General features: G+C 42.2%; 1 protein-coding gene across 8 annotated transcripts in view; it reads left to right on the top strand.

The window, feature by feature from the left end:
- The window catches only part of LOC109034885 (sodium-dependent nutrient amino acid transporter 1), a 186652-nt gene that overhangs the window by 136660 nt on the left and 25427 nt on the right, over positions 1 to 24565 (top strand). The window contains exon 2 of one of the 8 annotated variants that reach the window (XM_072301131.1): positions 3094 to 3160. The exons of the other annotated variants lie outside the window; for them this stretch is intronic. Within the exon in view, the coding sequence (XP_072157232.1) occupies positions 3131 to 3160 (30 nt within the window). The 5' untranslated portion in view covers positions 3094 to 3130. The remainder of the gene's footprint in view (positions 1 to 3093; positions 3161 to 24565) is intronic. 8 annotated transcript variants of the gene reach the window in all.

Raw genomic sequence — 24565 nt, 5'->3', positions numbered from 1 at the left:
GTTAATATCTTAGTTTGGAGTTTGTTTCATTAGTTTTTGTTGCGCGAATCGTGCTTTACGTGAAATTCTGGTTAAGAGAAATGTATCAGAATGCTTAAATTCGTACCTTGTCTAGTGGTCCATGGTCCACTAACAGGAGCCTGGATCAGAAAACAATGCAGTATTTTTATGACTGATTATTGAAATTCGTCGCTCCCCTCACGAAAGAAAGTAACTACATTTCAATGTCGCCAAACTTCTCTTCGAAAATTCTATTTTTACTTGAAGAATCTTGCGCGTTTCTAACTGAAAATCACACTGATTTATTTTCTGATCTCATGCAAAAACCAGACATTTTTTTGACAGTAATTACACTGGTACACTTTGTCAAAAAATTGACTTTTGAGTCAATATGGCAACCTTGGAATAGAGTTTCGTTCCTTCGTCCGGGAAACAACGAATTTATTAATACCCTGGTAAAAATTGGCGATAGGAGCTGCGTTTCAATTAAAATACCATCAGAGTTATTATAGCCGACTGAAGAAGGCGATAGAAAATCACACAGCTGGCTGCAGAAAGTGGAAAAAATCATACGGCCGGGCTACACGAAGCGATAAAAAATTATACAGCCGGGCTTTAAGTTCCTGTCGCCGGGCTTTACACTTTATCGCCTGGCTGTTGCTTTTTCACCATCGGCTATAAAAGGCTATAAGAAATTGTGTAGAAATTCTTGTGCTTTGTAAATCCATAAGTTTATACGGAATATCACTTTAATATTTACAAAACGCACATTATATTTTCGTTTACTACATATTTTTTTTCCATCAATTAAAATGAGAATAATCCATACAGAGTGTGCAAACATTTCAAAGTCACGAGTTGAAAAACGCTGACTCCAAGAGATAAAATATTAGAGCCTAACACAAAGCGGAGCGGCGGCGGCGCACTGGCGCCTACAAACCTAACAGGGATACTTCACGCATTGCGCAATGCGTGAAGTATCCCTGTTGGGTTTGTAGGCGCCAATGCGCGTTTCGCGCTCTCTGCCCGCCTCGCCTCGCCGCAGCGTGCCACGGCGTCTGAAGCAACTATTTCACACCAGAGGTATTGCACAGTATCATAAGAAATTGAAGGCGCTCCAACATATTAGGAATGGCATGCATCCTTCTCAAAAGTACGGAGCTTTCCTCGGCAAATAAATCAAGATACTACGGCCCAAAAAGAGAGCGGTAGTCCAAAAACTCACGAAGTCCTAGCATCCGTAATTATAGTAACCAAGACCAATCCACACAGGTCAGTCATTCCCGTGGACGAGTTTTGGTACTCTACTGCGCGGTGACGTACTATTGAGTGCTTGCAATGTATTTCTTATGGGAGCACCCATTGTGACGTACTATTGAGTGCAGCCGAGTTAGGGCCGGGCGGGGAAGTGGCTTTCAAAAAGATGCGCAATGACTGACCTGTGTGGATTGGTCTTGTTTTAGCATACACTTTATCGCCAGGCTGTTGCTTAATCGCCATCGGCTATAAAAGGCTATAAGAAATTGTGAAGTCGCCTATAGAAGCTATTGGAAATCACAGCCGACGATTGTTCCGTCCCTCATAATTTCCTCTATAAGAGGATATTCTGAATTTAATGAATTCTTGAATTAAAAAAATCAAGGAATGAGAGGTTTTAAAACTAAAAATTCGCGGCGAATTTCCTCTCAAGCTCAAGTTGGTTGTATTCAGCAAAATACATCGATTTCTCATCAAACGGTAGCCAATCTTTGCTTATTTTAATTGTCCACGAATTCACTTTTCCTCACCCACTGTGACGGACCTCGGCGCGCTTCCGACATCCGACAGCCCCGTCACGAGTCGCGAATTGCGATTGTTTTTGGTCACTCGACAAAAATCGCATCAATCAGCCTGTTCGGTCTTCGCGCGTTGTCGCTCCAATTTGATGGCATCCTCTTCCCATCATTGGCCGGGACCTTGAGGCCTTGCCTAGCCTAATGCAGAATCACCCATGCCTAACTGCTGCCTTTGGTCTTGCATCCATGCGCCTCCTCACTGCTGCAACATTTTATCACAAATACTGGGATTTTTAATCGACCTTCTCACCAATTTCCGCTTTTCATCATTTTTTTATCACGCTTTTGAGGAAATGAAATAATGAATCATTGTAAATTTTGAGCCCTTCATAAACACAGAAATGAACTGGACGTATTTATGCTGAAAGGAACTATAAGCAAATGGAAAGATGGGGTGTGCTCGTGCAAGTTGCATAAGAAACAATGTAAAAGTGGTTGTAATTTCTTTTGAGAAAATGGAAAAGCAGGATTTTCAATTAAATCAAAAGAAACTGATCGCTAACTCATGGGCCGTGGATATGTGAAAAGAGCGTTGTGGACAGGGCTCATGAGTTAAAGCCGAGCGAGAAACGCAATGGAGATGGCTTCGTTGCCGTTTACGTCACTGGCGCTTTAATACCCCATTCATTCTTATGGCCCTCAACTAAAGAGCACAACCCCTCTTTCTACTTGCACATAGTTCCATTTAGCAGAAAAACGTCTAACTGAAGTGCTCACATTTTACTTTCAGCCAGCTGATCATTGAACTTTATAGACAAAGATATAGTCAAAGAAGACAAAGAGGGAATAAAGCGATCCTACGGGTGGAAGCGGATGGTTGCAATAGATAAATGAGGTAAGTAATAGACTTATCAACGGCAACCTACAAGAGACCCTGAAGTTGGTATGTCATTTTCCCCTTCATCGTCTTCAGCAACCACCCCGTTTCAACCAATAGGATCGCTTCATTTTCCCGTCGTACTCTTTGTCCCTCAATTTAAATAATCGATCCTTCGGAAACTGTAGAAAGTTCGCTTTCGGTACCTGAAAATCAGACTTTTCAGTCCAACTCGACAAAAATAACTTGAAAATATTGCCTCTGTAGACGAAAGTCTCTTTTCCAGTATAGATGAGCACATAATAGACGTACACTCGACCAAGAATTTCGTGCTCATTCATTTCGTCATTTTTTTTTTACTTTAGGTACTTTACTTTAATTTTTTTTTAAAAAAATGTTTCATTGATGACACGATTTATCATTTTCTTTTTTGTGTTGCAGGTAAGGAAAACATAAACAACTTGCATAACGGTTGATAATGCAGATTTTTAATTCCGCTCTCAGGAAGGTGAGTTTTGATTCTCTGCTAATACAGTGGCGAGGCGTGATAATCGACTATCGATAGTATCCCATTTGAAGCTATGGTAAAGAATCGATTATTAAGGTGTTGGTTGCGAACTTCCTGTTTATCGATACTTTTCCATAGGTTTAAATGGCAGATTAATCGATATATCGCAAAGCTTGCCACGCCACTGTCCTAATACTCGTGGGACGTTCCGACACATGATACGTTTGAAGTTTGCTGAGGCACATCGAAATAAAAGCTGCTAATGAGGAATAGACGTCGATATTTTTTTTTATTTTGCCGTCTGCAAATTATTATTCTTTCTTTCGTGTAAATAATTAATTTTTTGCGCTTTAAATTGCAAATTAACGATTCTTCTGAAAGGAGGAAGGAAGAAGCGATCACACCGGCATGGGAACATAAGGTCAAGAAAAAATGGACCCATTATTAAAATCTATAGAATTCATGATATCCCCTACACGGTCAAATATTTGAAGGGAGCCCTGTCAACATTCACAACATCAAGGAAACTACTGCCGTGGTAATGAAAAACGCCTTAAGAGTCTTCAGGCGTTGCCAAGTTTCCTTCGATAAAAACCAAAATTGCTGGGAAATTTGTAAATATTTTTTCCAAAATTTTCAGACAATTTTTTCATAATTTGATCTAAAATATCTGAAAATTTAAAGAAAAAATGTGCATGAATGTCATCAAAAATACATATTTTATTAAAAGAAATTCGGCAAACCTCCAAATTTTCATACGGCGTTTTTCCTTAGCACGGTAGAATATCAAAGTTCCGTCATCATTCATGTCAATGAGTTTTATTCGCACCATAGGCGAAACGGTGCAAGCCTTTCCAGATCAGTTTTTAGTGTTACGTACAACACTGGCGCCGCCAATGTAAACATGAGTATAAAACGGTAAAAATACGAATAATATTGCATTTATGTGGCTGCGTCATCTGTACGGGGCAATCAACCCGTTCTCATACACAAGAAAAATTATACCTAGACAAAAAAAAAACCGTACTCTTTATAACAGCGCATAACGCAGTGTCCGGCGGATAAGGCATTAAATTTCACCGGACAACCATTTAAAGTTTGACGGGCAAACATTTGCTCAAAGCGCAATTGGACGTATTTACGCGAAAAGGAACTATGTGCATAGGGTTTGCGTGTAACTTAGTTCCTTCTAGCATAAATACGTCCAATTCATTTAATTTCTTTCGCCGGCTGCTCCTATTATGACACACGGTGTAAAACGTAACATGTAACGACCAAGAACCGGCTCGGTAAGTCGGGAGCGTCGCACAGTGATACGCGCTATTAGAAAAGTTCGGCATGGAATTTTGAGCTATAATTGCAAATTCTGTCGTTTATGCAGTCGCAATTTCACTTACAACGAGTGTTATCAATAGTAAATTTCACGAAAAAACCAATAGTATCACTTTTAAATTTTTCTGTTTCATAATTCCGAAGATAAAACACTGAAAAAAAGTTCGGTCGTATGCACCGAAGTTCGGTGTTCCATATCATCCCAAATAATTCGGTTTGTCAAACCGAACTTTCGGTTCGTGTAATCGACACGGAGAAAGAAACTTTGTGCATGGGACCCGAGGTTGAGGTCGTATGTTAGTTTCTGAAGTTTCCTGATCACGCATCCGAAAACTTGAGGTTGAGCCGCCGAAGTTCGGGTCAGACATCGAGGCACTTCGGTATGTACCGGAGTACTTCAGATGTGTGACCCGAACCCTTCGGTATAGATCGAAGTACTTCAGATATCTGACCCGAACTTCGGCGGCTGGACCTCAAGTTTTTAGATACATGATCCGAAAACTTCAGAGATCCATTTGACCTCAACTTCGGGTCCCACGCACGAAGTTTTTTTCTCCGTCGAACTTGTGCGGTGAAGTAAACTGACGAACAAAGTTTGATCATATATGCCGAACGTTCGATCACATGAACCGAAAGTTCAGTTTGACAAACCGAATACTTGGGATGATATGGAACACCGAACACACAACCGGTTCACATTACCGATTTTTTTTCCCCCCAATGAAGGCTCTCCAAGTTTCCGAATTTTGTCCGACTTCTCTCATTGGCTCGTTCCATTGTACGGTGGAGGCACGAGGCACCACGTCCGCAAGTTCAAGTTGGAAGGACGGACGTCAACCTTGCACTCGCGATAGACGAAGACGGGTTCGGTCGTTACTTTCTTCGCGTCCGTCTAACCGCTGGGAGCCGTCTTTCCGAACTAGCCGCAAACTCTACCGCACACACCCACCGCAGATCGCTCGCCAATGGCGTGCGCAGGAAAAAGCTAGGGTGTTCCACCGCACACCTACATACGAAGGAGAGAAGTTCGGTCGTATGAACCTTAAGTACCTTCGCTGATCTATATTTCGTCACCTTCCGGCCAAGGTATCACAAGCACCGTGCGACGTTTAAAAATTTTTGCCGCCATTTTATTTTTCACAGAGAAGTTGCTCAATAAAGCTGTTCGAAAATTTCACTGAATTTTATCGGCAACACAAAGAAAATTTGATGGAATTTTTTAACAGCTTGGTCAAGCAATTTATCTGTAAAAAAGTAAAATGGTAGCGTCATTAACTACGGATGCTAGGACTTAGTGAGTTCTGGGACTACCGTTCTATTTTTGTGCCGTGGTATCTTGATTTATTTTGCGAGGAAAGCTCCGTTCTAGCCAAGGATGCCTGTCATTTTTAATGTGTAAAATGTTGGAGCGCCTTCAATTTCGTATGATACTGTGCAACACCTCTATGGTGAAGTAGTTGCTAGAGGCGCCGGCCGTGGCACGCTGCGGCGCAGCGGACGGCCGCCGGCCAGCGGGGAACGCGCATTGGCGCCTACAAACCTAAATGGAAACTTCAAGCGTTGCGCAATGCGTAAAGTATCCATCTAGGTTTGTAGGCGCCAATGCGCGTCTCGCGCTGGTACCGCGCCGCTCCGATCTGTGTTCGGCTCTAATATTTAAACTCGCGGAGTCAGCGTTTTCAACTCATGATTTTGAAATGTTTGCATACTCTGCATGGATTATTCTCATTTAAATGGAGTAAAAAAAAACAATTCAGGATTAGAAAGAGAATTCAAATAGAATTCAGTGAAATTTTCAAACAGAGTCAACCAACAATGGAAATTTTTAAACGTCGCATGGTGCTTGTGATACTTTGACTGGAAGGGGACGATCTGCCGTATACGATTCGGTGTTTTTTTAAACGTATATCGGTTCCAGGAACCATATCTTCAGTCCATGCAACCGAACTTTCAAACCAAACTTTTGAAAAGTTTTGTTGCATGAACCTAGAATATGGCCCCCAAAAGAGGATATGGTTCCCAGAACCGAGTATGCGGTTTCCAGAAATTTCTGTGTTTATGCTTACTTCGGGTTACTTCGAGTTTATTTTTTCGGTTACATCAACCGAAAGGATTTAAGGATTTAATCGGTGGACCAAATTGTTGGTTACATCGACCAAATTCGTAGGCTATTTTAACAATAAGACACCTGGTGATCAAGAGAGTGTTTTGCTGAATTAATGTACTCAAGGTTTCTCTCATTATCACTTAGAGCTTGCAACTTGCAAGTGACTAGCTCAGCACTCTCAGCAATGCAATGCGATCAAACCGATCCTAGCCTCTCGCGCCTGATTAATTTTGTCGATCGATTCATGTAAATCGAACCGAAACAGGGTTTTTAATTAAATTGTCGATCGCATCGACACCGGTTTCCTTATCTATTTTCGATCGAACCGCTTTCGATCGGTTCACGTTCTTGTTTTCCGATCGCTTCATGTCGATCAAATCCGTACCCACCGTAAGTTCCAGCTGGCTGATTTTTGAAATTGATAGACAAAGCTATAAGCAAAGCAGACATAGGGATCATGGAGCGCTCCCATCGGTCGGAACCGGTAATTGTCATAGACTGAAGGGAAATGATGGACTAACTTTAGGGTCTCTCGCGGGTTGCCGTTAGTTAGTCTATTACTTACCTCCTTTGTCCATTGAAACCGACCGCTTCCACCAATACTGCCGTGCTAAGGAAGAACGCCGCATGAACATTCGAGAGTTGCCAGATTCCCTTCGATAAAACATTAATTTTTGAGGAAAGTGATGAGTAGATTTCCATGAAATTGTCAGGGACTTCAGGCGAAAATGCGAACAGAATTATCTGAAAAATTGGAAGGACAATATTCATGAGCTAACAGGACATTCGTGTTTTATAAAGGAAATTGGACAAAGTCTGAAGGTTCTTACGGCGTTTTTCCTTAGCACGGCAGTTATGGTCCCCTTCATCGAGACCCAAATTTGCGAAATGGCGAATAAAAAATACCTGCGAATTTGGAAGGAGAATATTCATAAGTTTACCAGGAAATTCGTGTTTTAATAAAAGATTTTTGGCGACGCCTGGAGGTTCCTACGGCGTTTTTCCTAAGCCCGGCAGAATAGGATCATCCCATTTTCCTTCTGTCTCTAACGTCTATCGCTCTGTCTGTCAGTTGCAATAATCAGCCCTCAGAGAGATGAAACGCAGGGCCATTTTATGGATTGGACCAAAAAATATCGGACCGAACTCACTGGACTAAGTGGTACTGGGCAAAATTTATTGGACTAAAATTCTCCAGGGCGAAAACAATTGGACGAAAATTCCTGAAACCTTCCTGGTCCCGTCCATGGATTTTCCCCCGATCAGCGAACAAGCGTTCGTGACTCGGCCCCCTTAAGCGTCATCTAGCGGCGGCATGCGGCGGCATGCGGCGGGACTCGCGCCGGGAAGACGAGCGTGCGTTACGTGCGACTGCCGCGTGCCGGCGGGCGTCCGACGGGGCCCGAGCGGGTATTAGTGGCCCCGGTTCCACCACTTTCCTGCAGAAGAAGAAATGACCGCCGGCCGCCGCTGGGATGCACTTGGGTCAAGTTTATCGCCTCGCCTCGCGCCGAGAACTTGCACTCTTCGCGGAAGAGACCGTAATTACAATGACCGGCCGCAGACCAAGACCAAGACGGCGAGAGTGAAGAAATCCGCTCCGATGAGCTGGAGCAAAGTTATGGGACCTGCAAGCTCGCCGGAAGACCCGACTAGGCACCTTCGTAAGGTGGGAAGAATCTCGCGTGGAGGCCCTCGAGCCCATTCTAAACCGACATCTTTAAAAGTGAATTAATGAAGCATTAGACAAACTACGAATTTAAACATTTTGATACACGTTTCCTCATCGAAATTTTACGTAGAACCCGACTGAGCAACGAAAATTTCCGAAAAGTGCCCTTTGCAAGGTGCGGGAATTTGCGAATTAATATCTGACACAATCGGCAAATTTTAAATTAGGAACGATGGAGCTGTTAAAAAAATCTTGAAATCGCCTCCCAAACGTAAAGATTAGCTGCTCAAGGAACCGACCCATTCAAAAACGGTCGCCAGATTCGGTACACTACGGCCGGCAATTCCTCATGAAGAAATACATTGTAAATGATGAAGAGACCAGTTTTGTCGTGTACGATTGTGACGTCATGGAAGTACCGGGTCCGTTTCCGCGTACAAGTGGCCTTTGAAAATCCTAATTTTGGGGCGTTTTAGAGTTGATTTTTAGGCGGTTCTCGGTGGTCAAAAAACTCCGGAAAAATTCCCGTGACTTCAGAATCCTTAGCTTTTCCAATACAAGCAATAACAAAATTGCGCAACAGGCCCATTATTTCCCAACCGTGATGTTGACCTCTTTTTTTTAGCGCTGGTTTCGAAAACTTCAAATTTCCTGCTAAAAGAGGAAACCTGATACAGGTGTAACCTACCAAGAATCTGTTTACTAATTAATAATTAAGCCAAAACTAACGTTGTGAAGGATTTCTTGCCTATTTTTTAGTACATTGAAACAGATAAATAATAATAATCACCGTTAAACGTAATGTTACAATCTCGTGACTATGGTCGCTTATCCTTCTCTCAGCAAAAAAAGTTGGTTGCTACGTAGAACATCCATTCAGGACGAAACGCAGAGACTAAGCTATCCTCCGAAACAAGAACCGCATATCTCCAACGACCAACCTGCATACATCCGCGGTTTCTGTACTAAACACGGCGACGGTAAAAATCACCTCATCACTCATCCGTTAAGGATAATGACAGCTATATACAGTGTGTATTCCTGTCTGACCGCCTTGCTACAAGTACGATCGATAGTAAATCGATCAGTACCTTGTCGTGCTTCGCGATGAATCGTTTCTCTACCGTTTGAATCTATGAAGAAGAATCGAAAATCAGGCTATGCCTTAATAATCGATTCTTCAACATAGCTTCAAGTAGGATGATATCGATAGGTAATGATTCAAGCTTCAAAGGAATCGGTCTACGTTAAAATCAAACATCTGATGAGCCCTAGAATACAAGCATTACTAAGGAGAGAAAGGCTCCTCTTAAAATGGGCGTAAATGGTTTTTAACCCTGAGAGCTCCAGTTTGCAATAGCCGCTTTGGCGGGAGAAATTCATCGCTCCGAAACAAGACCTTATGTCGCCTAATGACTCCTCGGCGTAGTACGTGTAAGAACCGACTTCCGTGCAATTAGAAGCTTTTAATGTAATGCAGATCCACGCCCCCCTCCCCCACCCTCCCTCTGCGGGAAAGGATAGCTTTCTTGCACCTCGCGTGGCTGGGTTCGAAGGTCCTCGCTCAGGACTCGTTAAATGAGCTTTGACTTTGCGTTCATCAAAGTAAAAGTCGACTCCTGCGCACTTTTCAGTTCGCCTGGATAGCACGCGAGTATTTGTAAAATGTACGTTGGATAAACGGGAATACCCTGGTGAAAAAAGAATCGTTTCTCTTACAAGAAGCATCATAGTAGATCCCAGGTCTCACTATACTCTTCTGGTCATAGTTACAATTTGATTTTTTGATAACGATTTTTGCGATCCTGCTGTCAATGCTACATACTTACAGAGGCTGGAATAATTTTTACTACAGAAAAAACAATAACAATTTAACTAATGGAGATGTTGCATGTGGGAGGGATTTGCGATTTGACCATTGATTCTTACGTAAAAGTTCGCGAGAAACACGATGGTACCACTGGTTTTCTCTGAAATCATCTCCCAAGCTCAAAAAAAGCTCTCAAAGTGAGGCCAAAATGGAGGGGATATCCCACCCTACCCTGAGAGTCCACCTCTACATCAAAACAAACTCTTTATGCAAAGATAGGGAGCAAATACATTAGCAGGGTTGCCACTTTATTTGGGGACTCCAAAACTGAAAACACGGCAACCCTGCTAATGTATAAGCTCCCTTTCTTTGCATGGAGAGTTTGTTTTGATGTAGAAGTGGACTCTCAGGATAGCGTGGGATATCCCCTCCATTTTGGCCTCACTTTGAGAGCTTTTTTTGAGCTTGGGAGATGATTTCAGAGAAAACCAGTGGCACCATCGTGTTTCTCGTACACTTTTACTTAAGAATCAATGGTCAAATCGCAAATCCCTCACACGAGCAACATCTCCATTGCTTGTAAGTACGACTAGGAAAGTGGGCAATTTTTTTTGTAGTATAGTGGTATATTTACGAGGGATTGTATATAGTTAGTTATTTAAATTTAGACTGTTCCGTTTGCTCAATTTTTTTTTTTTTTTTTTTTTTTTTTTTTTTTTTTTTTTTTTTTTATTTTTTTTTTTTTTTTTTTTTATTTTATCACATTACTCATTCCTCTGGTGGGTTTTTGAAAATAGGGATAAAAACAACTTTCCTTGCAGATAACGATTTCTCATTTCTTCAATTCCGATTACAGCATTTAACGCAACCGTGAAAACAAGCCGTGAAGACTCGGTCTCCAAAGTCTTGTCTGTCTCTTATCTCGGCTCTTTGATGCCGTGCTCACTAAGAACACCGTATGTGCTTTTAAATGATGCCAACTTTCCTTCATTTAAATCTTTATTTTGGGAAGAGATATCAATAGTTTCGCTTGATATTCTCGGAAATGTCAGATTGAAGTACGAGTGAAAATCTTTGAAACTTATAATGACAAAGAGTCAAAAGTTTTTTTTTACAAAATTCCTCTTGTGCCAGGAAAATTTTCGTGACGTCCGAAAGATCAGACGTCGTTTTTACTTACAATTAGCGCGGCAGTTTACATCATCCGTCACTTAATTGCCAACCTGTCGCTTTCCGGTGTGTCACCCGAGTTTTCCATTCCTCCACCCAGTCTAGTAGTCTCTGACTTTCGAGAAAAGTAAATATGAGTTTGTTTTAGATTAAAATCGAGATTAGGCGGAATTAGTTGACTATTTACCGGTTGTTAACTGCGTTGTTTACTTGCTATGGAGGATTCACAAGTTATTGCCAGATAAAGTGTCATTATCGCAGAGGAGTGACAGTCGGAGAAACTGTTAGTTGATGCGCCATGCGGAGACACGGAGGACGGAGGCAGGGCGCTGAATCACGAAACTGTCGCATCACTCGTGTCCCGTCGCTCATAACGACTGTGTGGCAGATGTGATATTTAATAAAGTATAATGGAGAAAAATAGAAATCTTTCGATATTGCAAGATTTTACATGAGATAATGTGATATTTTACAGAACCCGCACTCCTACTTTCACAACATTGTAGAAGGTTCTCTCTGATGTCAGCGCCCGGATTCACCCGATGACGACTGATGATCAATGATTTGAGTGATTGGTTAAGCACACCTAAGCTAATTAACGGAAACTTGCCTAGCAAAGTATTCATCCAGACAATCATCAGTCATCACTGCGCGAAATTCGCTGTTTTGCGTCGTCGCGTCGATCTAAGCGCAAGATTAGCCCTCATTTTATTAGATAGTATTTTGATGAGGAAGCACGATGTGTAGTGGTCAATTTCATCTGAAAATTAAACTTAACGGCTTTACAATGCGCAGTTTTGCGTCTTCGCGTCGGTTTACGCGTAAGCGCAAGATTAGCCTTCATTTTAATCGATATGCAATTCAGACAACCGCTGAGTAGGTATAGTTGTATTCAGAAGCCGTGAACTTTTAACTCAGCAACAGGAGTTCGATCACTGCGAAAAATAAGCAGTTTTGCGTCGTCGCGTCGGCTTAAGCCCAAGATTAGCCTCCATTTTATTCGATATGCAATTCAGACAACCGCTGAGTAGGTATAGTTGTATTCAGAAGCCGTGAAAATTTAACCCAACAAAGGAGAAATCGTCATCACTGCGCGAAATTCGCTGTTTTGCGTTGTCGCGTCGATCTAAGCGCAAGATTTTCCCTCATTTTATATGATATGCAATCTAGACAACCGTTGAGGAGGTACAGTTGTATTCAGAAGCCGTGAACATTTAACCCAACAAAGGAGAAATCGATCATATTGTCTCTCGCTGTAAGACTCTAACGAAGGGCGGGAGGTTTGGATTGGTGCACCAAACAACGTTAACATCTTCGTTACGAGTTTCTCTCATTAATTCTTGCTGTACAAATTGTGTCCCAAAAAAGTCTTTCATAATGCTTAAAATCGAATCTTGTCAAATGGTCTATTGCACCCTGAAATCAGTGGTCAATGACTCCAGGAGTTTTCATGTGTACCTGGAGACTTTAACGCCGCGAGTAGAAAAAACAACTAAATACGCGTAGTCGTTAGATTCACATTTTATGCATTACATTATGTACTTATTTCAAATGGCATTGGAAATGCAACTAAAACTGCATATAACAAGTTGGAGAAATTGTAGTGAGTCCACACCATTTCGCGGGGAAAACAAAGCCAAGAAATTCCAAAAATTAAAATTAGAGTCCAACATACAGTTCGGGCCACTTCTTAGTGGTTTTTTTATTTCTTCTTTTTTTTTCATTTTAAACTGCAAAGATGGAAATTTAAAAAGAAGAAAAACTTGTGAATGAAAGGAATTCACGCTTATCGCATTGATCAAAACGCCTAAATTCGCACCTTGTCCAGTAGTTGTTCCATTCATAACTCGTTCAGTGGCCAATTGAATTCTTGTTTTTCAATCCAGGCTGAGCCGTGTCACCTCACTGTCATCTCCGAGCGCGCCGTCATGCGTGGCCCATCATGAACGCACCGCTCGTCGACCAACACGAACACTGCCGTTCTGAAGAAAAACGTCGTATGAGACATCAGGCGTTGCCAAATTTCCCTCGACAAATCACGAATTTTCAGGAGAATCCGTCCATACTTTTCTTCCGATTTTTCAGAGGCTTTCGTTCGAAATCCGATCTAAAACGTCTGAAAATTTGAAGGAAACATATTTGGACTTTTCTTCATAAATTAATATTTTTTGATGAGAAATTTGGCAACGTTCGAATGCTCATACGGCGTTTTTACTTATCGTGGCAGAACACGGCGTGCGGCGACCACTCATAGGGGACCACAGGGTGCGTGAGCCGCTTAATTATTTAATTAGCCGCCGCACTCCTGCTCTTCTTCTCTTCTTTTCGCCGGCCCCAACAAGAATGGTGGGAAATGTGTGAGTGACAGTGAAAGTCCTCGGGGCCGGCTCCAGGCTCCGGCGTTGCCAGTCCTTAGACAATTTGTATAGATTTGCTTAGAACTCAGAATGATGTATACTGTTAAAATTTTCCAAGTTTATAGCTAATTTTAGTCAATTTTTCGGTCAGATCAACCAAAAGGACTTGGTTGATCGATCAAATTTAAGACTGAATCGATCGAAACCGCAGGTTACTCTGAGATATTTCTGAGGATGAAGAGAGTGTCCTGAATAATTGTGAGCTAATGTAAGTTTGTCTCTCTTGATGACGCTCAGATGTTGCGACTTGCGGGTGGCCGCACAAAGTTTAAAATTTCTGTGTTTATGGTTACTTTGAGTCAATTTTTCGGTCCTATCAACCATAAGGATTTGGCTACTCTGAGACACATGGGGATGCAGAAAGTGTCCTGCTGAACTCATGTACTCTTTTTTCTCCCGATGTCATTCAGGGGATGCGACTTGCCAGTGACTTGCGCATTGGACGATCTCCAACCCGATCCTGGTTTGATACTCGATTTACTAATTTGAAGAGACTGCAAATTTCAACCCAATTATTTGGTCAATGTAACCCAAAGAAACACCAAACAAAAGGCAACAACCGCGTGTTCTGGTCACTTTTTGGTCTATTTCCCATATAAACACAACATGTTGGTTACTTTTCTTTACTGTAAAGAAGCTCATGGCGGGAGTCGTGCAGCCTTTGCAAGGTTGCTAGGTTGCTCAATTAAATTTAAATATCATACACGGGTTTAAATATTGATAATAGTGGTGATTTTGCAGCACCATCTGGCAACAATGGGCGTTGGGTTGGGGGCTTGTTCTCGCGTTCATTCACAACTTGTTCGGCCGGGGCCCGCGCCCGTGTCTTACAATCGCACCGAACATGGCTCACACGTACTTACAACGAGTCCAACGTTGCCAAACCGATCTTTTCAAGAAGTTCCTTCAAAGACCGCCCATGGAAAAAGGGTGAAAATTCAAAACCCGGTAAGCGACATATGGTGTTCATAAGATTCTTGCATTTGATGGAAATCGAGTGACTTAAAAGGAGCGGGTCTGGTGTCGAAAAAAAGTCCAAAATTTCGGGGAAATTTCTCAGTGGAAAGTTTACAGAGCGAAAGCTGTCAAGTTCCTCTACAGTGTGAAACGCCAGGCACAACCTTAGCAACATTTATTGGCGCATACTAGGCATGAGCGGATCCAGGGGGTGTAGGAGGCATGCGCCACCCCCTCCCCCTGCTCCTCTGGAAAAAGGAGGAAGAAAGAGGGAAGAAAGAAAGAAGGGAGGAACGGGAGAAAGAAGAAGGGAGGACGCTGAAATTCAGTAATTATTCATGACGAAATTTACTCGGAAGTACATATTAGATGCTTCAAAATGTCCACAATTTTCTGGGAAAGCCCCCCCCCCCCCCGTCCCCCCACTTAAAGTGTCCGGATCCGCCCATGATGCCAGGTTTTGAATTGCCACTCTTCGACTGACGCATAGAAGATCTAAAAGACACTCTTTGGTGGAAATGAAATGATAGCACAAAAAAAGGGATTCTATAGTCGCACCCAAAGAAATTGGCAATAATTGAATTTTGCAGGTCTAAGGTCGTATCAACTCTTCAAAACTTTCAAAATGTTCAAAAAACGGACTAAAAATCTAAAAAAATGAATTCACTGAAAGTTTAGGTCAGGTTACGTTAAGTTACGTTACGTTACGTTAGGGAACGCCCATTATCTAACCGTGTTTATCATTCTCTAAATGCGCAAAAATCCCTCGCCGCTAGCGACCATTGTCTACTCGAAACTTCAATCATAGGCGCACTCATAGATACCAAGGGTTGGTAGGCATGCCGCGCAGGCGCACTCCGCACTCTTCCTTTGTCATAGCAATGACCTAAATCTAGTGAAAAAACTCTCCGTGGCTGTTGCTAGATGGGTGCATCACATCAGTCTCCTCGCAGAAAAATAGCCGAACTTTCCATTTCTCGCTCGTCGGATGTCTCAGCTGTGGCAACCTCACGGGGCCTCGAAATTGTATGCGTGAGGCAGCAAAGTAGCGCCGCTAATCATGGCATCGTCTCCGAAGATGCTTCTCAGAAAATGTGAATATGATTACCGATATTCTCTGTTTCTCAATCCCAATTTCTCCGCTTTGTTTCACGGTGTCTGTGCATGGTTGTCGGAATCTGTCAACTTTACAGAGAGAAAGAGCTTGGGGAGTCCTTGTAACTAGAGTGCAAAGCAAGAAAAATTAACTAAAATCTTATGGTAGGTAAATAGGAAGTAATACCCAATAAAGCAGTGTTCGAAATTCACCTTTGAGTTTCAGGAGCCATGTGGCCCATCAAGCTCGATTTTTAGGGGCCATTGAAGATTTTTCAGGGGCCAAATTGACTTTTTGCCTATATATCATGGCGTATTTCGTGAGAAGTCAGAATCCGATGCCGTTCGTCGAAATTTCAAAAAAAAACACCCAACAGAAAAATTAGGATTTTTTGGGGGAATTTTTAGGGGACATGACCGATTTCTTAGGCACGTTTGGTACGTTGGCGCTTGTGAGTTTCGAACACTGACCCGAAGTAACACAAGCTGTTGGTTGATTTTTTCGGTGATAGTTTTCTCTGCGTCAAATCGACCGAATCGGCCAAATCCTAGTGTTCAAAATCTGCGACCTCGTTAAAAATGAGTCCATTTTCATAATAATGTCATTTTGTTTAAATTTTCATTTACATATATTGTGACAATATTGGCTGAATACTTTGTCCAGACCAGGCATATTTTTAAACTGTCTTAATTAATGTTAAACTTAACAATTTTTTTGAACTGAAATTCAGTTATTTCTTACTGATTCTCTACAGTGTAGTCAACCATCAAAGCACGATTCTGTTCTCAGCACAACCAACCGATTGGATTGCAGCTTGCGCGCATTGAGTGAAGTAGCAAAAACATATGAATATTCCTTCGTTTTCTGAATGAAAAGTCCATTTTTCATTCATGCATCAATTCCTTATAAGTCCCTCGAAGTTCCTAAGCTAGCAAAGACCGACACCTAAAAGTCCTACGAATCAAAAATCGAAAAATATCATTTCAATACCGAAAAAACAGTTTACGTTTTCTTGGACATCGAGCCCCCTGATCCAAGCGCGGTTTCCAAAAACCGCGTGACAGATCAATTTAAAATTCAATGAAATGCCACTCTCTCTGTCGATGTTTACCATCACGACTCCAACTCCACGACCTTGATCGATTAATGGTCCCCCTTCATCGAGACCCAAATTCGAACGCACACACAGGTTCAATCCATCGTCATCCATCGGACGAAAGAACGTATCTCCATTCCGTGGTCACAAAATCTACTTCCTCAATTTCGTTCTTCATTAAAAAATGACATCGCAATTTCTGTATAAAATCTCGCCGAATTTACAATACAACCAATCGGAAAATCTTAAAAATTTTCGATGAAAAATGACCAATATCTGCCGAGTAAAAACAACAATTGTGAAATGAAATTCGGCAACGTTGATTTGCAGTTACGCGCTTTCGTCCGAGAACGACGAATCGTTCGCCTCGATCACGTACCGGCTCAGCTTTTCATCGCTTTTTTATGGGCCGAGAACAATCAAAGCTTTGTCAAACGCGGACACCCAAGATGCGAAAACCGCTCAAGCCCCCTGAGAACTGATCGTAGAAACGAGGTTTTTGTGTGATCGGATACTAATAAGTCCCGTCTCGGACGACACCAGGCCCGACGCGATCATGTGTAATGTATTGACTAAGTGCACCAGATCAGGTACATACTAGGAACTTTTATCGAGTCGGACGGATGGAAGCGAAACAATGATAGCTGTGTCGGAGAGAAGTCATGAGACATTACCACCGTGACGATAGGTGATCTTACAATGAGTCTACTCATGTCCCATTTATTTCCCCGCGTTGTCATTTCTCGTCGCTTTTCATTCATTCCGATGCATGATTTGAACGTATTTCTGCCGAACAGAACTATGTGCATTATGACGTGAGCCTCGTTATGCACACATTCTTATGGGTCGCAGGGCTCATGTCTTAATGCACATAGCTCCGTTTGGCAGAATTACGTTCATTTGAGCAGTAGAGTCGAGAGGCTCGGAGGCTAAGGCGAATAAGTGCAGTTTTTGAAAAAATTGAGATATTCTAGAAGTCGACTAGAACATATTGAAAGTGTAATCTGTGGAAAATTCACAACTAAAATCCAACTTTAAAACATCAACGAGAGAGTTTAAACTTCCTTTCTGCCATGAGGCTCAATTTAATGTTGATACTTCAAACACGTAGTTCTTGAAATCGTAAATACTGCACTTATGCGCCTTGTCCTCCAAGCCCCTTAGTTGAATGGATATTTAACCAGAATAAGTGGAACCACACATTTCACGTCACCTATAATTTTTTTGGTTTTTTCTATTCTAGTGGTATATTCTACTGACCTTAACTGACATCAGTCAAATCTCTCGCTGACATCAATTAACTCCTCTACTGACATCAGTTTGAGATCAGTAGAAACTGTAACTATATTTTTGGCATTTCGACACTGTTCTACTGATCATTTTATCAGGGATTCGTTTCAAAACTGAGTAAATAGTATGAAACCACATGACTTGAATCCATCCAAAAACCCCACCCCCCCTTTTTTCCGTGTTAGGTTTCTAAGGCCCCCATGAACCCTAGATGGTAGATTCCTAAAATGAATTTTCCAGCAGGCTGATTCTTGAAATTGATAAGCAAAGCTATAGTGAAAGAAGACATCGGGGGAATGGAGCGATCCTATTGGTTGAAACGGTGGTTCCTATAGACTAAGGGAGAAAACGAAGGACTAACTAAAGGTTCTCTCGTGGGTTGCCGCATGCCGTTAGTTAGTCTTTTACCTACCTTAGTTGTGCCTTTGCAACCACCCGCTTCCACCAATAGGATCCCTCGATACCTATCACTTTTATCTTCTTTGTCCGTAGCTTTGTCCACCAATATTAATCACCCCGCAGTGTCCACACGATCACTATAATAAACTATAATTGTGCTCTAGATGCTGCAAGACGAAGATAAATACCATCGGTCAATGAGTTGAGTCTCATTATGAAAGTTACAGCAGGAAATAATCTTCAAACCGTGCCCAGGCAAGAAGTTCCTCCTTCGCCCCGCTATTTCGATTAAAAACCACGCAAATACCATAGAAACCGTCGGTAAACCTGTGGTTTTTTCTCTCCGACCGTGCTTAGCCAAAACCACGCATTAACATGCGGATTCCGTTGAAGTTACGCGGTTTCTACTCAACGCCCGGAGGTGAGGTCCGGCGGTGATAATAGGCTCGAGCGTAGAATGGACGAGTGGGGCTGCTCCGGTTGCTCTGCGCGCCATTGATTACGATGGAACGAGCCTTTTCTCAGCTTTCAGCGAGTTTGAAATGCCACCTGGATTATTGAATTGCAAAATGTGAGATAACGAGGAAGCTAACGCCGAACGCCGCGATTACTCGCCACTCGCCGGCGAGGAGCACGCTTCAGGGCGCCACAACTCCTCGTCGTCCCCATCACGAAACAGCGTAACTACATTCGAGTGGCTTGGAGAACAAGGCGCTTAACTCAAGCAGCACTTTTGAATGGATAAATCGCGATATGCTTAAATTAAGTTGCCTTTTTTAAACAATTTGTGGCGATAAAATCGCTAGGATCATCAACATTTGAGCGGTTATCCTCGATTTTGTCGCAATTTTATCTCTACACGGAGAAAAAAACCTCGTGCGTGGGACGCGAAGTTTAGGTCATATGGATCTCCGAAGTTTTCGGATTGAGCATCTGAACCCTTTAGGTCTAGCTGTCGAGGTTCGGATCACATATCTGAAACTTCAATTCTTACATCTGAAGTACTTCAGATGTGAGAACCGAAATTTTTCGGATGTGAAAACCGAAGCACTTCAGGTGTTAGAACTGAAGTTTCAGATGTGTGATCCAAACCTCAGCAGCTGGACCTTAAGTGTTCGGATGCTCAATCCGAAAACTTCAGAGATCCATATGACTAAACTTCGGGTCACATGCACGAAGTTTTTTTCTCCATGTAAAAATAGTGTTTAATAACATCGACATGTTATGTAAATTTACCACGATTTTTTGATCGACAATATTGCAATAAATCGCCGTCGATATAATCGCGATTTTATCTCAAATTTAAGCGATAAAATCGCAATTTATCGCAATTTGTAATCCGATAATAATGCAAATAATCGACGCGACGTCTACAAAATTGCGATGCATTCCCCGATCAAACCGCAACTTATCACGATCACCGCTTCTTGGGAAAGGCTGTTTTTCCTATTTTGAGAAATAATTTGTGTTTGAAGTTTCGAAATTATATCAATCCGAATGGCGGGAAGAAAGTTCAAACTGACTTTATGATGCTTTAAAATTGGAATTTCGGAGCAAATACTGCACAGACTGTGCATTAGGACTAGTTTTACTTGAGATCATTCGTATCTCAATTTTTTTTCGAAAACTGCGCTTGTGCACCTTATCCCCCAAGCCCGTCACTTCAATGTTGCCGAATTTCCACTTGTACATGGAGAAAAAAACCTCGTACGTGGGACCCGAAGTTTAGGTCATATGGATCTCTGAAGTTTTCAGATTGAGCATCTGAACACATAAGGTCCAGCTGCTGAGGTTTGGATCACACATCTGAAACTACAGTTCTTACATCTGAAGTACTTCGGTTTTCAGATCCGAAAAACTTCGGTTCTCACATCCGAAAAACTTCGGTTTTCGCATCTAAGATACTTCAGATGTAAGAACTGAAGTTTCAGATGTGTGATCCGAACCTCGACAGCTAGACTTAAAGTGTTCAGATGCTCAATCTGAAAACTTCAGAGATCCATATGACCTAAACTTCGGGTCCCGCGCACGAGGTTTTTTTTCTCCTTGTAAATTGCATTTTTACTTGGAGAATCCTGAACATCCCGAACTGAAAATTTCACTGATTTTTACTTTCAATCTCATGTAAAAATCAGAAAAATTGTGGAAAAAAATTGCGTGGGTGCATTCACACGCATTGAAATGTATTCACGCCCTTTCGTGGGAGAAAAGACGAAAATTGCGTACTTCGATGTAGCAGCAGCACTTTTCATTATCGGGTCGGGTCGTCCGTATTTTGACTCCGAGAAGAGAGCCGATGGCACGGCGTCGCTTGGCCGTCGTCAATGTCGCCCATTTACAGTGACCTTAAAAAACGGTGCGCGCGCGCCCCCCGCACAAAAGCGCTAAAGACCGCCGCTTTGTGAGCGGTTACGCATGGACCACTTACACTCCGCCAAGTGGATCGAGATCAACATTCGCTTCTCATCAATTTCTCCCGGTTGTCGGGCACTCGGTCATCTTGTACCCTGCTCACCGGTGATCGGCCAACTTGAAACAAACCTGCCAGAGGGTCGGAAAAACTGGACAAGAAATGAAAATTTGTATAAATTCACTCGAAAAAAACCGTATTGGATCTAGAGTCCAGACTCTTGAAAACATTGACAAGAAAAAGGACTCTTGATTCAATCAGATTTAAGCTTAAATCAAAAGGAAATCCGCTCAAATTAAGAGGCTTGGTTCTTGATTTAAGCTTAAATCTGATCGAATCAAGAGTATTTTTTCTTGTCGATGTTTTTAAGAGTCTGGACTCTAGATCCAATGTGTTTTTTTTTCCAGTGTTTGGTGAATACGCTTTTCTTCCACAGAACAGCTCAGCTCTGCCATTTTCAGCAGTATTTTGAGAGGGAAGTAGCATATAAGTTCGATGACAATTACAAAAATCATAGTTTTTGCCCTTGTCCACGATTCCTATCTTGAAGAAGCACCTTCCGCTGGGAGAGGTGCAAGTGGCTCGAAAATCACGCCCTTTTTCTACTGAGGCAGGTATTCAAGCGTTAAAAAAAGACGTTTAACAAGCAAGTTTGGAAAAATTGCTTGGAAGTAAGATGCGTATATCCTCAAGTTATAGCATTCCGTCAAAATCTCAATTTCTGAAGATTTGGTGGTTACGCCCCTCTTCAGATAATGAGATAATCGGAGATTTCGACTGTATACCTCTCTTTGAGGGTCAGGGTAGGACTGGCTCGCATCTGAGGGCGTAAACCCTTGGCTGTTCAAAGGGGCGTGATGTGATATTTCCTGGTAGGGCATCCCCTACGTGGAGAGGGGCCCAGAAAATTTTGACAAAGCAGCACAAGTTTACGCTATTTTCAGGTTTAATAGTACAAAGTAAAAATTGTAAAATTGAACGTATTGAAGTAACCGACAGACTTCTGAAATTAAAGAAAACATAAAAAATTAAAGCCACCAGACGCATCCAAGCACCATTATTTCTGAAAGAACCGAGCCAGTGCTGCGGTTTACACGCGCTTAAGACGTGGGTCTGCAAATCCATCCCAAAAAAGAATCAGACAAGAACCGACAAGAATCAGCAGAGCATTGAGAGCTCTCGCTTCGCGGCATCGCGCCTTCAATTTTTCAGATGCAGCACGGACGTCCATCAAGTACGAATAGTTGTATCTCTGCGCCGTCGTAAACGCGCATCCTTTCCCTCCCTCTATTTCTATATTGTGTTTGTTTCCGCTTGTCTTATTCGTAATGGTGCTTCATGATAGTAGCATAGAGCAGAGCATTGCGAGTTTACGACTCACGCCATCTCGTCCTACATTTTTCATGTGTAATGTGGACATCTATTTGCGCAAAAAGTTCTATCGCGTTTACATTTTAGATGCCTCATATTTTTGAATTTCGAGATAAATTAAGGTTAAGTTTACCCGAGATATGCTATACGGTATGTCCAAATCAATAGTCATTTTGAAAAGGAAGAAATATTTGTAAACGGCTCTCAAGAAGTCTATAAAGGGTGAGTATGTATAAAAATCGAACCGACCATCGCTTCCAAGGGAGTTAACATAGTGAATGAAGGAGGGGGATGATGAAGCGCATTTATGTCAACAAGAAGGTGAGAATTTCACAAAAAAGTGTTTACGCTTCAGAAAGTGGTTCTTGGACCTTTGTTCACCACTATCATGCGTAAAAGCACATTTCTTTACGCCCAACTCTCTCTTCTTCCGTCAATTTAAGAAATTTTCCGCAGATATTCCTCGGTCGTAATTTTTTCTCTTTTCTTATTTTGCTGTCTGTCAGAGGGGCGCGTTTTCGGCGCGCCAAGGGGGCTATCTGCCAATTGCAGATTGGCCTTATGGCCACTCCGAGCCTGTTGAGGGTGGATGCATCTTACTTCCAAGCGATTTTTCCAAAATTGCTCCCTCAACGTCTTTTTGTCATTTAGATTGGTGCGCTTTTACGCGCCGATGAGTTTACCAACTGGCGTGATTCTTGACGATTCGATGTTTGCCTGTTGGCTACCTTCGAAGTCGATGATTGGCGAGTTTTATTCTCTCCGGCACAGTAAGTGGTCAAGCTGCGGACGGCAGACAGGTGGAATAGGAAGTGCTGTCGCGGCACGCGCCAAGCTGTGTGTCCATCCGGAGTCTCATGTCACCGTTGCACGCGCTTGGTGACTGGTGAGCACCGACAGCGATAGCACCTCGTCCAACGGTGCATTCTGCCGTGCTAAGTAAAAACGTCGTATAAACCTCCAGACGTTGCCAGATTGCCCTTAATAAAAAACGAATTTACTGGGATAATTTTGGATATTTTTTTTCCAATTTTTCAGACAGCTTTTTTGTTCGCAATTTGATCTAAAATATCTGAAAATTTCAAAGAATAATAAGGAAAAGAACTTTCCTGGAAAATACTTATTTTATGCGGGGCAATTTGGCAACTCTCGAATATTCTTACGGAATTTTTCCTCAGCACGGCATCATTGGACTCCCTAGGCAACAGTGTCACTGAACGGGGCTTTATTTCGCCCATTTCATTCTAATTGTAAGTCTCCTTCCAAAGTAAAAAGCTAGGGGAGCGAGAAATTAAAAAGTGTCTCAAAATGTTCGTCTTCATAGTTACATTTAGTTATTTTGAGTTATTTTCTCCGTCCGATCAACTAAAAGGACTTGCTCGATCGATAGGGAGTCCACTCATCCGGGAAGGGTACTGCTTTTTTAGAGGCGGTCCGGAAGCATAGAAAATGTACGGATCATTCACTGAAAAATTTTTATCTTAAGACAGTATTTTGACTTTAAGCATCGTTTTTTGTCGACAAAATTTGGTTTTTTTGAGTTGAAGAAACTTTGTTTTGTCATTGTTTTTTTAAACATAACTTTAACGATAGCAAAACGACAATTTTTTCACTCAAAAAACTGCTGCCGAGTTAAATCCGCAGGGATTTTAAGTATCAAAAAAAAAAAAAAAATTTGTCGACAAGAAGCGACGCTTTAAGCCAAAATAATATCTCTAAGAAAAACTTGTTTAGTGTTCTGTGGGTTACACTTTAATTCTTACCACCGATACCACCTTATCCGTCTCCCCTTTTTTCGCGTCGCACATGCGCGACGTCCACTTCTAAGTCGCTACACATACGCAACTTTTCTTGGATTCAGATAAAAAGCCCAGCCGGTATATGTATCGTAACGTGTGTGTGTGTGTAAGGAACGGGGGGGGGGAGGGGTGTGTGTCCGCGTGCGCCAGGAACAAACGGGAGGCAAATTCGGGCTGTCGAAACGTCACTCGCACGTCAACGTCGACAGGGAACGGGCGAAATTTCAAAGCAGTGAAAGTGCGTGGAACGTTCACGGCTGGACCTCGTCTTTTCATGAGTCCCGGGGGAAAGGGCGGTGTAAAGTTGTTGGGTAGAACTCGAATAGTGAGTGCACGATCGTCATTTCGGATGATATTATTACTTCTAACAGTTTGGTTTTAGGGGACTTGAGCTACGAATATTTCGCACTGGGGAAAAAAACACATTGGATCTAGAGTCCAGACTCTTGAAAACATCGACAAGAAAAAATACTCTTGAT

This window comes from Bemisia tabaci, chromosome 5 (genome assembly GCF_918797505.1).
Source record: "Bemisia tabaci chromosome 5, PGI_BMITA_v3".
In the NCBI taxonomy this organism is placed as follows: domain Eukaryota; kingdom Metazoa; phylum Arthropoda; class Insecta; order Hemiptera; family Aleyrodidae; genus Bemisia; species Bemisia tabaci.
The sequence above is the reverse complement of the archived record's forward strand: the minus strand, read 5'-3'. Positions and strand labels throughout refer to the sequence as shown.